At 44.1% G+C, this 13,108-nt stretch overlaps 1 protein-coding gene across 10 annotated transcripts in view; it reads left to right on the top strand.

Moving 5' to 3' along the window:
- DOCK9 (dedicator of cytokinesis 9) overlaps positions 1–13,108 on the top strand; it is a gene marked incomplete at both ends in the record, with an annotated part of 303,105 nt that overhangs the window by 269,638 nt on the left and 20,359 nt on the right. For 6 of the 10 annotated variants that reach the window (XM_080690198.1, XM_080690193.1, XM_080690197.1 and 3 more), the window contains 2 exons: positions 660–717; positions 3,456–3,562. In XM_080690198.1, coding sequence (XP_080546324.1) covers positions 660–717; positions 3,456–3,562 — 165 coding nt within the window. Of the gene's footprint in view, positions 1–659; positions 718–1,572; positions 1,651–3,455; positions 3,563–13,108 lie in introns of all 10 variants that reach the window. The other 4 variants (XM_080690195.1, XM_080690201.1, XM_080690192.1 and 1 more) reach the window with 2 other exon arrangements.

Below are 13,108 nucleotides of genomic sequence, written 5' to 3'. Positions count from 1 at the left end.
ATGCTAAGCACATGCTCTACTGTTGAGCTATTCTCCTAGACAAGAATTTTTATATAGGATTGTGTGTTTGAAAAAAATTATGCTTCACCTTTTTTGTGTGTGGGGGTACTGGGGCCCAGAAGTATTCTACCTCTGAGCTACACCTCCAGCCCTATGTTATTTTTTTATTTTGAAACAGGGATTCACTACGTTGCCAAGGGCCCCTTTAAGTTTCTAAGAATGACCATGATTCTGTGATCCTCCTGCCTCAGCCTCCCAAGTACCGGGATTACAAGTACGCGCCACTGCACCAACTTCTTCACCTGTTTTAAGCTGAGAGAAAAATACATTAGTACCCGAGATTTGAGCCATTTTCTAGAACCTAGGAAGAAACAGGCTTGTTCTTCAAATAGCCCTCTTTGCTTTAAGAGAAATGACGCAGAAACATTAAGTATAGTTTTTTAAAAAGCCGTTAAAATGTAATCATTCCAAATAGAAACAAAACTACAAACATACTGCCACTTGTCTCAGCTCCCAATTAATTTTCAAATTGCAGTTTATGTGAATGGTTCCACTTTCTTCAAAAGTGAGTTGTTGGCTATCAGAAATACCAATTTCCGCCTATCTTTCTTAGACTTGCTGTTCTAAATGATAATCCTGAAACATGTCTTTTATTATAGGCAGCAATGTGCTATGTCCATGTCACAGCCTTGGTGGCAGAATACCTCACTCGGAAGGGTAAGGAAGGATGCCTGAGTTTTATAAATGGATATAAAACTGTACAAAGTAGCAGAGACATTTTAGGGCCGTTTGGGCGGTTTGGAGGTGGGAGCTGTGTGTGTGTATAAAGCATATTTATTGTTATATTTCCCAGCCTGATATGTTCTTGACTTGGACACAGTAGAAATGCCAGTATTAAGAAAAGTAGGTAACGTGTTTTCATATAACTGACTCCGTTCTGCAAAAGCTAGTTACTGGGATTCGCTTGCAGCTGGGCATCCCTGAGTGGCCAATGTAGAGCTGAAAAGATTTTATTTTCCCTTTATGATAGTTCCTGCTGGAACTATTTATCAATCAGCCGACAGCTGTAGCAGAAAGTGGTCAGACGGATTTTCTGGAGTGCCGCCCAGCTGGCTTTCTTGTGTGAGAAGGCAGCCGTGTGTCCCCGGGGAAGGAGAGGGCAAGTGATGTTTCATTTGCCCATTACACACTGGTCCCCAGGTTAGCAGGCCAGGGAGTCTTTCATGAGTTCCTTCTGGCTCCACACGAGGTGCTCATTTTCAAAGGGTGGCATTTGTTTTGGGGATGCTGGGGTTGGTAGAAAAGCCGAGAGTCTGGACCTGCAGTACCAGAGAGCAGCAGCTTCAGATCTGGACCCATGAGGGGCATATTCACAGAGGGAGAACCATACTAAAGGAACTCACAGGTGCCAAGGCCACCGAATGTCTGTGTCTAACACAGCTGACACTTTGGAATGCAACGAAAGGGATTCTGGGTGTATCCTATATCAGAGCTGGACCAAGAAAGACATTTACAAAGGGCTCCTTGTTCCTGTGAGGCCTTTGATCGGGTGACACATTTCCTCATGTTTAGAAGCAGAACTAGCACTCCAGCGAGAGCCACCTCTGTTCCCCTACAGCCATGGCACCTGCCAGAGGAGGAGCCGGGGAGGTGAGCCCAAGGGTCGCCCCGCTCCCAGGGGCCCCCCGCGCTGTCCACGTGCCGTCCAGTGGTGTGGGGATCTTCTGTTTCAACTCTGCATGGACGGTCTCTGCTCTCCTCCGCTCCCTCTTCCTGAGCTCTCCAGGTCGCTGGCAACCTGTTTCCATGGGTGATGGAAGGAAAGCCCTTGGGCCGCCATGTTTGTTGCCCCCGCAAGCGGAGTTACATTCTTTAATGTACTCTGGGCCTAAGCATGGCTGGGTGGCTTTTACAATTCCGTGTATGTTAATGTATCCTCGGGCTCCTCGACTCATGCTTTTCACCGGGAACTGTTTTCCATATACGACCAGCCAGATCAAAGCCAGGCTGTCCCAGGACTGTGGTGGTAATGCTAGCTAATCCAGGAGTAGCCAGAATCCTGGAGCTACAGAAAAATCTCCAACTCTTAAGATCTATATTTTCGAGGCTTGATTTCAAAACACTCTGTGTTCCTCTTTTTCCCACAATACGGGAGGTGCGGTGCAAGTTGTGACTTCTCTCTCGTTTGACGGTGAGCACACATCTCAAAATGGAGTAGCAGAACATTCCGAGCCCTTCGTCACCTGGGCAGTTGGCACTGTCCAGCTGACCTGAAACCGTTTCCCAATAACTCTGGGATGTGGAATGGCCCCAAATGGGCTTTTGCTGCTCAGAGAATTTATTCTTATCTTAGATATCGATCCTACCTCCAACCATACACCTATCCCCTTAGAAGATGGGGGGGGGGGATGCCTAGGAGGCCCCAGAAGTATATTCTCCGTTTCCTGGAGGCAGTGACCTCCCCTCACCCCTACACAGCTGGCACAGGAACCAGCTAGGGCTCCCCTTGCCTCCTGGCTACAGCTGTGTCCGGGTTACAGCACCTCTGTGTTCTGCCTCTCAGGAAGAAGTTGAAGTTCTAATATGAGTTCTGGTTTATCCCCAGCCAAAGAGGTTGAGATGACCCACAGCTTGAAAAAAAAAACAATGGTTTTTTTTAAGTCATATATTTCTTTCATTGCTTTTGCTTGGCTTCTTTATTTTTCTTGATATCTGAGCAGGGATCATCTGACCAAACCAAATTCTCATATACTTGTTATTTTTTTAAACATCATTTTGAATCATTGTCTCAGTTTACTTATACTTTATTAGAAGATTGGAAACATTTTAATAAAGGTGGGAGGAAAATAAAAATAGGAATTACATCTGGAATCCCAGTACTGGAGAGGCTGAAATAGGATGATCACAGGTTCAAAAGCCAGCTTCAGCAACTTAGTGAGACCTTGTTTCAAAATAAAAAGTAAAGAGGGCTGGGGTGTAGCTCGGAGGTAGAATGTCCCAGGATTCGATTCACAGTACCACAAAACAGTGGGATGGGGGGTAGGAGAGGAATGAAGAAAGACCCACGGTGGTCCCAGCCTCCACGTGAACGCCAGCCGGACACATGTGAGATTTAGAAATTAGTTGTTTCACCAGGCATGGTGATGCGAGCTTGAATCCCAGTACTTGGGAGGCTGAGACAGGAGGATCACAGGTTCACAGCCAGCACCAGCTACTTAGTGAGGCCCTCCACAATTTAATGAGATCCTGTTTCAAAATAAAGAATAAAAAAAAAAAATAGGGCTGGGGTTGTAGCTCAGAGGTAGAATGCCCCTGGGTTCAGTCCCTAGTACTGCAAAACAGAAATTTAGCTGTTTCATTCAACAGAGAGAGACGTATGGCAGGAAGAACACTCGTGGGCAGGGCCAGCGCGTCCAGGTTCAGAACGCTCACCCTGTCCTTTCCTCCCTCTGCAGGCATGTTCAGACAGGGGTGCACGGCCTTCAGGGTCATTACCCCGAACATCGACGAGGAGGCTTCCATGATGGAAGACGTCGGGATGCAGGATGTTCATTTTAACGAGGTGAGCGCTGGCGCCCAGTCAGGGCCTCCTGTAAGGACCTGTCAGTCAGCCATGGACTGCGTAGACAACAGTGGTCCCAGCGAAGGGTGTCACCTTGAGATCTGTAGTCTGTGTAAATACTCTTTGTAATGTTGGCTTGTTGATGAAACCCTAGTAGTGATGGCAGAGGGCGCCTCCCTCCAGCCAGGCACTGGGGGGTCTTCTCACCCCCAGCTGCTGCCTCCACAGGGAGCCCAATTAAGTTGATCCTCCAGAGGCCTGCAACCTAGCAGGAGCTCCACCCTCCTCCCTTCCTAGGAGGCCTCCTCGATTCTAGAGTGAGAGATTTGAGAGCCGTTCTGGAGCAACTCGAGGCTGAGCGCTTGAGTACTTCTACAGAAGGCCATTATATTGGCCATAAAGTTTCAGTCCATTGGTTCGTTTTGTTTGGCAGTAGGGATTGAAACAGGGTTTCACTGAGTTGTGGAGGGCCTCGCTAAGTAGCTGAGGCTGGCTGAGAACCTGCGATCCTCCTGTCTCAGCCTCCCAAGTACTAAGATTACAAGCATGCGCCACCATACCCAGCTCCTTCTCTCATTTTTGAAAATATCTTTTTTTTTTTTACTAAAAAATAGTTTTTTGTTGACATATAATAGGTTTATTGTTTTAATTAAGCCAAAAATTCTTTTTATGCTTTTTTTTCAGTTTTCATTTCTAATATTATAACACTTGAGAGAAAACATCCACATAAGCAAAAATTCTTTGGAGTTTTCAAAACAAATTTAAGACAGATAAAGACATTTAAGGCTCACAAAGTTTAAACTAAGTCTCAGATGATCCTCAAAATGGAAGAGTAAATATAAAAAAAGATGATAGTCTATTGAGTGTGCTTCATAATGTTTAAATTAGTTTAGCCAACAATAAAGTTTTCTAATTACTCTGAAGGAAGTCGGTCAGTTATTCCATGGCATTGGTGTTCCCGTCTCTCGCCTTGAGATGCCCGGGCAGGTGGCTCTTTTTTCACTTCTTTTCTTTTTTCCTCTCAAGTGTAAAACCTGTCACTGGGGGAACAAGCTACCGGCTCTCGGCTTGGACTCCTCCTGGGTTTCTCTCTGAAATCCAGATGGCCGGGCTGTGTTGTTCCTCACAGCAGCCGCCTGGGCACCCTGTACCAACTCAGGCCTCTGGAGTGCAGCATTGTGTGTGGAATTAAATAAGAAAACAGCAAAGTGGAGAAGGGCCTTTGGAAGTAAACATAACCTTTGCTGCAGCCCGATAAAGCGTGTAAGCGAAGCTCACGTTCACCAGCCTGGTTAAGTAATGGTGTAATCAAAGAGCCCAGTGAATCAGCCTCTGAAATCAAGCGCAGACACTGCTGGGGGGGACTTCAGAATAGCGCCTCTCTGGGTAAGAAGTTAGCTCGTGGCGAGGGCCGTGTCATCTGCTATTTTTAGCATATGGATTTACCACCCTGTCCTTGAAGTATAAAACTGGTGAATCTTTAACAAAGTCCACAGTACCTGTGGATCTGTACAGGCTAGGACGGGACCCAGTGAGTTGTAAAGTCCTGCAGGAGCCCTGCAATCAGGATCAACACTCAGGGAGGGGAAGAACGTGTTCTAAAAGACAGGAAAACAAATCACCAAGTCCACTTCCGTATCAGCTGCCTGGGTGTTTCAGAAAAAAGGAGCAAGATGAAAGTCTCTGCCAGAGACGAAGGAACTTTGGAAACACTCGCAGGAAATCAGAGTGTCACACAATGTAGCAAAGGTCACTGCCCCTCTCGTCTGCATTCGGTGGCATAACTAAATGTCTTAGATGCTATCTTGGCATGATTTTTTAGGGGAGCTACCTAAACATGCACAGTCTTCTTAGCAGTGACCACAGATGACTTTACTGGCACCAGTCCCACCTCCCCTGACTCAGATGCAAAGGGATGGCTCCCTCCCCCGCCCGGGTGCTTTTGATTAGATAAAGAGAAACATCGCATTTCTGTTTGCAGTTTTGACCCACAAGCCTACACCTGTGCTGATGGAAGGGTTCTGAGTTCCTTGTGGTGCCAGAGTTCTACACGGTGTACACAGTTGGAGATCCCTCCCTCCTTGACTATGGCAACACCGGTCCTGGCAAGACTGGAGCGGCACACTTGGGAAAGGGAAAAAAGTCTAACAGAGGGACTCTTGTTTTCAGAGAGAGAGTTTAGGGAAACCAACAAAGAATGCTGCAGTATCCAGCAGGTTGGCAGTAGCTGAGTCTCACAGAAGGACTACGTGACAGGACCTGGGGACACTAGTAGAGGGTTTATCCCAGAGCCCAGGCAGGGAGAGGTCTTGAGTACCTCTTGAGTGTAGGAAGCCCACCCTGCAGCCCAGCCATCGGCTCCCCAGATAGCAGAGCTAGGGAGAGCAGCCCGAGAGGGCATCTGGGGGGGGGGGGGGGATAGAAAATACAGGTGAGCTCATATTTACCTGTTATTCTGAAGCTGTAACTCTTGGTCCGCTGCCTTCTCCTTTCAACTCTCTCACGATGAACAGCATCCCTGCATGGTCTATACAGTGCCATGTTTCTCACCAAACTTATATGTGTCTTTTGTTGATGACTTAGCTGTTTAAAAATGGCCCCAAGTGTAGTGCTGTCTAGGGTTCCTACATGTAAGAAGGCGGTGAGGTGCCTTACACGGGTGACATAATCTTCATTCAAGCATGAGTTATTGTCCTGTTGGCCATGAATTCAGTGTTAATGAATCAGCAATATAGTAGGTGTATCTAAACAGAAACACGCATAAAGTTGGTTGTTGATCAGCTGGTGACAATAGTGACCAGACGCTCGCAAAAACTTAGCCCTGCTTTTCCCCAAGACGTGAGTCTGTGTGCCCCAGTGCACTGTTCTTGGTGTCTTTGTAAAATGGAACCACCGTGGATACGGAGACTTGACTGTATCTAGCCCACTAGCAGTTAGTTATTTTATAGGGCAGCACTCTCTGACCATTGCAGGATCATCAAACATGAACTTAACTAGCAAATCTGGCTCCTGTTAGCCCAGATTTGCTATTGCAGAAACAACTGCCCAAAGCAACTATAAAATATTTACATCCACAGCACCTCCCAGGAGATAGAGAAATCAGCAGAACACATTCAGTGGTTACTGTTTAAATTTCTACCAGGTTTGGAGATTGGAACCCTAGAGGGGGAAGTAACTTTCCCTTGGCAGGAGGAGACGCCTATACCACAGTTCCTGAAAATCTGCCTTGGGAGTTGTCTGAGTTCTTTGTGACTTGGAAATTTCTGTACTGATTTGTATTGATTCATTCACAAGCTAGTGGTGTGCCTTGTGCTAGCTCAGGGATGTATAAGTGAGTTCAGATCCTGCCTCAGGAGGTTTCACGCGGGGCAGTAGCCCGCCAACATCAGCGTGCCTAGTGATTACCTGGATTGCTATTATTAGTACAGATTCTTGCCAGGTGCAGTAGCTTAGGCCTATAGTCCCAGCCACTTCAGAGACTGAGGCCAGAGGAGTGCGAGTTCAAGGCCAGCCTGGTCAACAGGGAGATCCTGTCCCAAATTAAAATTTTATAAAGGGCTAGGGCTGTAGCTCAGGCGGAGTGCTTGCCTATTGTGACCAAGGCCTTGGGGTCCATTCTCAGTACCACTAAAAAGCAGAGAGATTTTCTTTCTTGACCTTTATCTCCAGATTCAGTTGGATGGGCAGAGAGCCCAGAAATTGGCATTTTGCAAGCATCCCTGGTGATTATTTTGATTCATATCATCTTCACCTATCTCTTAAGAGATGACATAGTAGAATTTTTTATTATTTATGTGCTGTATAGTAGAGCTACACTGTGATGGGAAGCTATTTCCTAAGCCGTCTCACAGGCTTATAGTTATTCCAAAATGGCAGATAGGAGAGAGCCCATAGCTTCACAGGTGAGGTTAATTAAGATGGATCAATCAAACCTGGGCGTGGTGGCGCACACTTGTAATCCCAGTCCTTGGGAGGCTGAGACGGGAGGATCACAGGTTCGCATCCAGCCTCAGCTACTTAGTGAGGCTTTCTGCAACTTAGTGAGACTCTATTTCCATATAAAGAATAAAGAATAGGACTGGGGTTGTACCCGGTCTAATTTAAGTCTCATCTAATACCATAAAAGTTGTGCTTTCTGGGTACATAGATTCATTGAGCCTCCGCCCTCTAACCAGCCCTTTCCATATGTCAACAATTTAGAAAATAATATCTTGGTGTTTAAATGGTAAACATGGCGATAGCACCAGAAGGCATTCCAAATGGCTGCCTGTCATGGTGATCACTATGACTGTGGTCTGGGTTCATTCTGATTTTTATATGCAGTGATTGCTGAGAATTCAAAGTAAACTAATTAGTAGAATTTATGCTGATAATATTATTGATCTATACTCCAGTGCTTAGTTACTGTGTCTTGGGTTTTATGATTCTTTATAATTTTATGTTGACATATAGTCTCTCAGATTTTGTGATTACTGTCTGCTCTTTCTGTTCAAAGAATCGCTACTTGACACACCAGCTGTGAATATCTAGGTACAGCATTGACATTAGCTTGAATAATTTATCTTACTAAATTATGCCTTGATGTTCAACAATCTACACTACTTTTATGAACAAAAGACTTTTTTCTAAAACACAAATCTTTTGTTGTTTGGGGGAATTTGTGTGTGTGTGTGTGTGTGTGTGTGTGTGTGTGTGTGTGTGTGTGGTACTGGGGATAGAACCGAGGGGCATTCTACCTCCGAGCTACACCCACAGCCCTATTTTCTTTTTTATTCTTTATTTTGAAACAGAGTCTCTCTGAATTGCAGAAGGCCACACTAAGTAGTAGCTAGGCTATCCACAAACTGTGATCCTCCTGTCTCAGCCTCCCAAATGCTGGGATTACAAGCGTGCGCCACCACACCCAGCTTTGGGGAAAATTTGAATTGATTTTTATTGTATGTATTGTCAATTTCTTCATAATAATATCCTAAATATTTTCTGAATCAGAAGATAAAATAATGTTCAGTAGAGTATAAAAATTGATAATGTGTTATTTCCTAGCTCTTGATAACCATCAAAAATTATATTTATTTCATAGTATTTACTAAGCTTTATTTGCATTATCAGACCTTCCCATTCACGACCATTCTGTGGACTCTCTCTGGTTGAAGTCTTTTTTTTCTATGCAACAAACTATGACAGACTTTTCCACAATGAGCTCAATTTTATATCATGCATCTATCAGTACTTATCTAATACTTGATTTCAGTTTTTATTGTTATTAATCCCTCTACTTTATCTAGTTTGAGTAAATAAGAGTAAAACTAGCATTCAAATCTTGGTCTTCCAACCAGGAACATTTGACTCAGGGGACCCTTCTCTAGTATTTAAGGGACAAAACTTAGGGCTGTTTAGCATGTACCTGCAAGGGCCACACACAGGGCACCTGGACAGACAGAGCCTGTTTCAACACCAAGTAACATCTCTCCTTTACCACACTTCACTGTCTGTTGTCATAGGTGAAATGTGTCCATATGTGTTTTCATGTCTCCTAAAATCATCTACATTTAGTTATTTTCTTACATAGAAAACCTTCTCCTCTCCCCAGCCTCCTCTCTGGCCAGTCTCTAGTGCAGATTTTATTCTGCAACTCGTCCAACTACTTGTGAATTCCTTTCTCACCCTGCCTCTTCGCCCTCTCTCCTCTGCCTGGCTGTCCCCTGGGCCTGGGATGCTTCGCCTCTTTTCCTTCCTGTTCCCACTCCTACCTTTCTGCCTCACCTCACTAACCTCTGGTCATGTTGAAGAGTGGGTCACTGTTTTCTCCAGCTTTCCACACCTCCTCTCCACATTTCTGATTCCCAGCAATGTCTTTATCAGTGCATTTACTGCCATTGTGTACAGCCTCTGCATCGATCCGTCTCCCACAGTAGACTCTGAGCTCTAGAAGAGCAGGAAGGGCTGAGTCCTGAGAGAGCAGGGCAGCTGGCCTCCTCGAGCTCACCAGGGCCTCGCTGACAGCTGTCAGGGCCCTCAGCCCTGCCGTCCTCTGTGAGTGTCTGCCCTTGTGACCTGCAGTCAGGGCTCATGGTTGGAACCACTGTTGTCCTCTGTCTTCGGTATCTTAACTCCCGGGTCATATCTCTTCCACTTGGTGGCCATAAGTCTTTTCTTGTTATTGGTTTTTATTTTGTTTTTTTTGTGATGCCAGAGATTGAACTTAGAGGCATTCTACCTCCAAGCTACACCTATAGCCCTATTTTGTTTTGTTTTGTTTTTGTGTTTTGTAACAGGGTTTCACTAGGTTGCTGAGAGTTTTGCTTTGTTACTGAGACAGTCCTCAAATCTGCGATCCTCCTGTCTCAGTCTTCCAAGTACCGAGATTACAGATGTGCACCACTGTGCGTGGCTGGTCATGAGTCTTCAGGATATTGTTTCTGGATGTTCTGCACGATGGTGTCCTTGAGGACCTCCTATTTGAAGCAAAATTTTATGTCACATAGCCCAATAGACTTTCTAAAACATGCCCTTTACACTTGGTAAAAATCTATTAAGCAATTTTTTTTTCAAATGACTTCGATTTAATCATAGAAAGCAAACTAAGTGGAAAGCTTACACTCGAGAAGAATTACTGTCAGTGCTTTTTGCAAACTGAGCTGGGAAAGAAAGGGCCTGAGGGCACTCCCTCAATCCGATCCCTTTCAAACAAAGACGTCCACAGTGCTCCTGGCACTCTGGCTCAGGAAAGGGGAGCCTGCTGGCTCTGCACCTTCAAGTCGCCTCTCCACCCTCACTCTATTAAGCAATTTTAACGACTGTTACTTACTTGGACTTGGTTTTATAACCCCACCGTCAAACATGGTGCCTTGCATAAAGTAGGTGCTTGGTAAAATGTTTGAACAAATAATTCCATGAACGAAGAAAAGACTCAGTTATGGGGTATGATAGTAATGGCACATGGTTATTCCTTTTAGAACTCTTTGAGAAGAATCTTCCATTTTTTATGAAACCACATTTTGATATGGCACAGAATTAAGAATCTTGAGGGCTCTTTGATTCCTTCACAGTACACAGAGTCTGAGCATTGTGCGTTTATATCTACAGTGTGACCATGACATATTAGAGGCTGGAAATATTGAGAACAGCCTCAGCAACATAGTGAGACTCAGCAACCTAGCAAGACCCCGTCTCAAATCAAAAAAATTAAAAAGCTGGGGGTATAGTTGAGAGGTAGAATGCCCCTGGGTTCAATCCCCAGTACCACAAAAAATTAATTTTAAAATTAATACAAACTGGAAAGTGTTGATTTAAGTAAGACAGATTCAACTGGCCTGTGAATTAGCAGGTAGTATCTACAGTTTTCAGAGCATTTTGACTGATAAATTTGTATTGATCCTCATAAATACCAATTAAGGTTAGACCTTAATGCCTTGTACATTTTACACATGTCTAGTAGTATACAAGTTTTATTTTTATGTCTTTCTTGTATCTAGCTTTTTATAAATAGGTGCATGAAAAGAATAAAGAAGTTGCCATACTTAATGTAAAAAGATTGTCCCCTGGATCAAAGATCTGAGACAAACGTAAGAAAGACACACATCTTCATAGTATGGATGCAAAGGGAAAACACTCCATTAGAAGCCTCTTTGATTTCTTCTTTGTCTTTGTTGTGGTTACTGCATATATCTGATTTTAATGAGACCTACAATAAGAGCATGAGACAACTGGTATACCTCTTTATGTGCACGGCTGCGAGTTCAGTCACACACACGACAGCTTTATGACTTGTATGTTACAAATAGGACAGGAATTAAATGGCCTTCCATAGGGAGTATTTTCTGGTAAACTGATGTGCAACTGCTTTAAAAAATGTTTGTTTTCTTCAGCTCTGTCAGGCCTCTGATGAAGCATTAGGCAAAGAAGGACAAGGAAAGGGAAGCACAGGGCTCACCCTCCGTTTAGGCTGCAGAGGATATAGGCATGTGCAACAGCAACTGGTAGAGCCCAGGACAAAGTATTATTATCTTGGAAGGTCTTCATTTCACTTTTTTTTAATAAATTTTTATTGGTGCATTGTAGTCATACATCTCAATGGGATAAAAAACTTGTGGAGATCTACATGCACACATCACCCAGTCAGCCCCTACTGAATCTCTAACCCCTTCCCTCCTCCTCCCTCCTACCCGTCCTTGGCTCCCTGATTGACTCTGATATGTTTAAGTACATCATGTGCTTTAAAGAGTTTCCCTTATCCTCCCTCCTATACCCTCAGATATGTCACCTTCATTGCTCCTCTGTACGGTCCCTTCTTCATCTAGAGTTCCTCCTGTTATTCGTTTCTCTTATTTTTTGTGACGTTTCACTATAAATGCCACAATTTTGTGCATTTCAATTCTTTTTTTTTTTTTTTTTTGGTGGTACTGGGGTTCCTGGAAGCCCTTCTACCTCCAGGTTATACTCCCAGACCTATTTTTATATTTTTATTTGGAAACAGGGTCTCTTAAACCAGCGTGGCTGGCTTCAAACCAGCGCAATCCTCCTGTCTCCGCCTCCCAAGCGTGGGGATTAGAAGTGTGCGCCACCACACCCGGCGTTCATTTCAAATTCTGAAAGACGACTGTGTTGGGTGTGGTCATCTGATTGGCAGTTCTGTTCTCTCTGGGCGTGAAGTACTTCATTCTAACTTTCCTTTAGAATTTCTGCTGATGAATTTGCCTTTATAAGTGACTTGGTACTTCTCCCTTGCAGCTTTCAATGTTCCTTCTTTATGCTTTGGGCAGTATAATATAATAATATGGAGAAGTTATTTTCTTGTCATTTCTATTTGGGGTTCTGAATGCCTTCCGTACCTGGATGTCCATATCTTTTTCAACTTTTGGGAAATATTTTATTACTGGTTCACTGAATAGATTTTTTTTCTTTTTTCTTCTTTTGTTTTTTGGAGGGGGAAATGGGAGAGGGTGCTGAGGCTTGAACTCAGGGGCACTCTACCTCTAAGCTCTACTTATTTTTTATTCTTTATTTTTTATTTTGAAATAGGGTCTAAGTTTCTGAGGGTCTCCCTGTGTTCCTGCGGCCAGCCTCAAACCTGTAAACCTCCTGTCTCAGCCTCCCAAGTAGTAGGATTACAAGCATGCACTACCATACCTGGCTGCTGAATAGGTTTTCTCTGACCAGAGACATACCACACATCTGGCAAAGGACTTTAATCCAAAACATAAAAAGAAAAGAACTTTGAAAATCCCAAAATAAGAAAATAAAAAGCCATCAGCTTTTTATCTAAATGAGCAAAAGATATGAATGGATAGAATATCAGAGCTCTTCACGTGACACGTGTATGTTCAACATCACGGCTAAAACCCCATGAAGATGGGTTAAACCATAAAATTCAAGTATTGAAACCTAATGGGAAATCTAGAGAGACTGGAATCATTCAGTCCTAGACGTTAATGAAGTCATCATTGATACGGTTGTATTGCCAGGTTGGAAGGGGGCTCATCGCTCTGTTCCTAAGGCAGACAGCCCCCTTCTGTGGCCATGAGACAATAGTCAGCCCAGTCAGGT

The sequence above is a fragment of the Muscardinus avellanarius genome (genome assembly GCF_963383645.1).
Source record: "Muscardinus avellanarius genome assembly, chromosome: 2".
NCBI classification, from domain to species: Eukaryota; Metazoa; Chordata; class Mammalia; order Rodentia; family Gliridae; genus Muscardinus; species Muscardinus avellanarius.
Note: the sequence above shows the minus strand (reverse complement) of the source record. Positions and strands in the feature narration are given on the sequence as shown.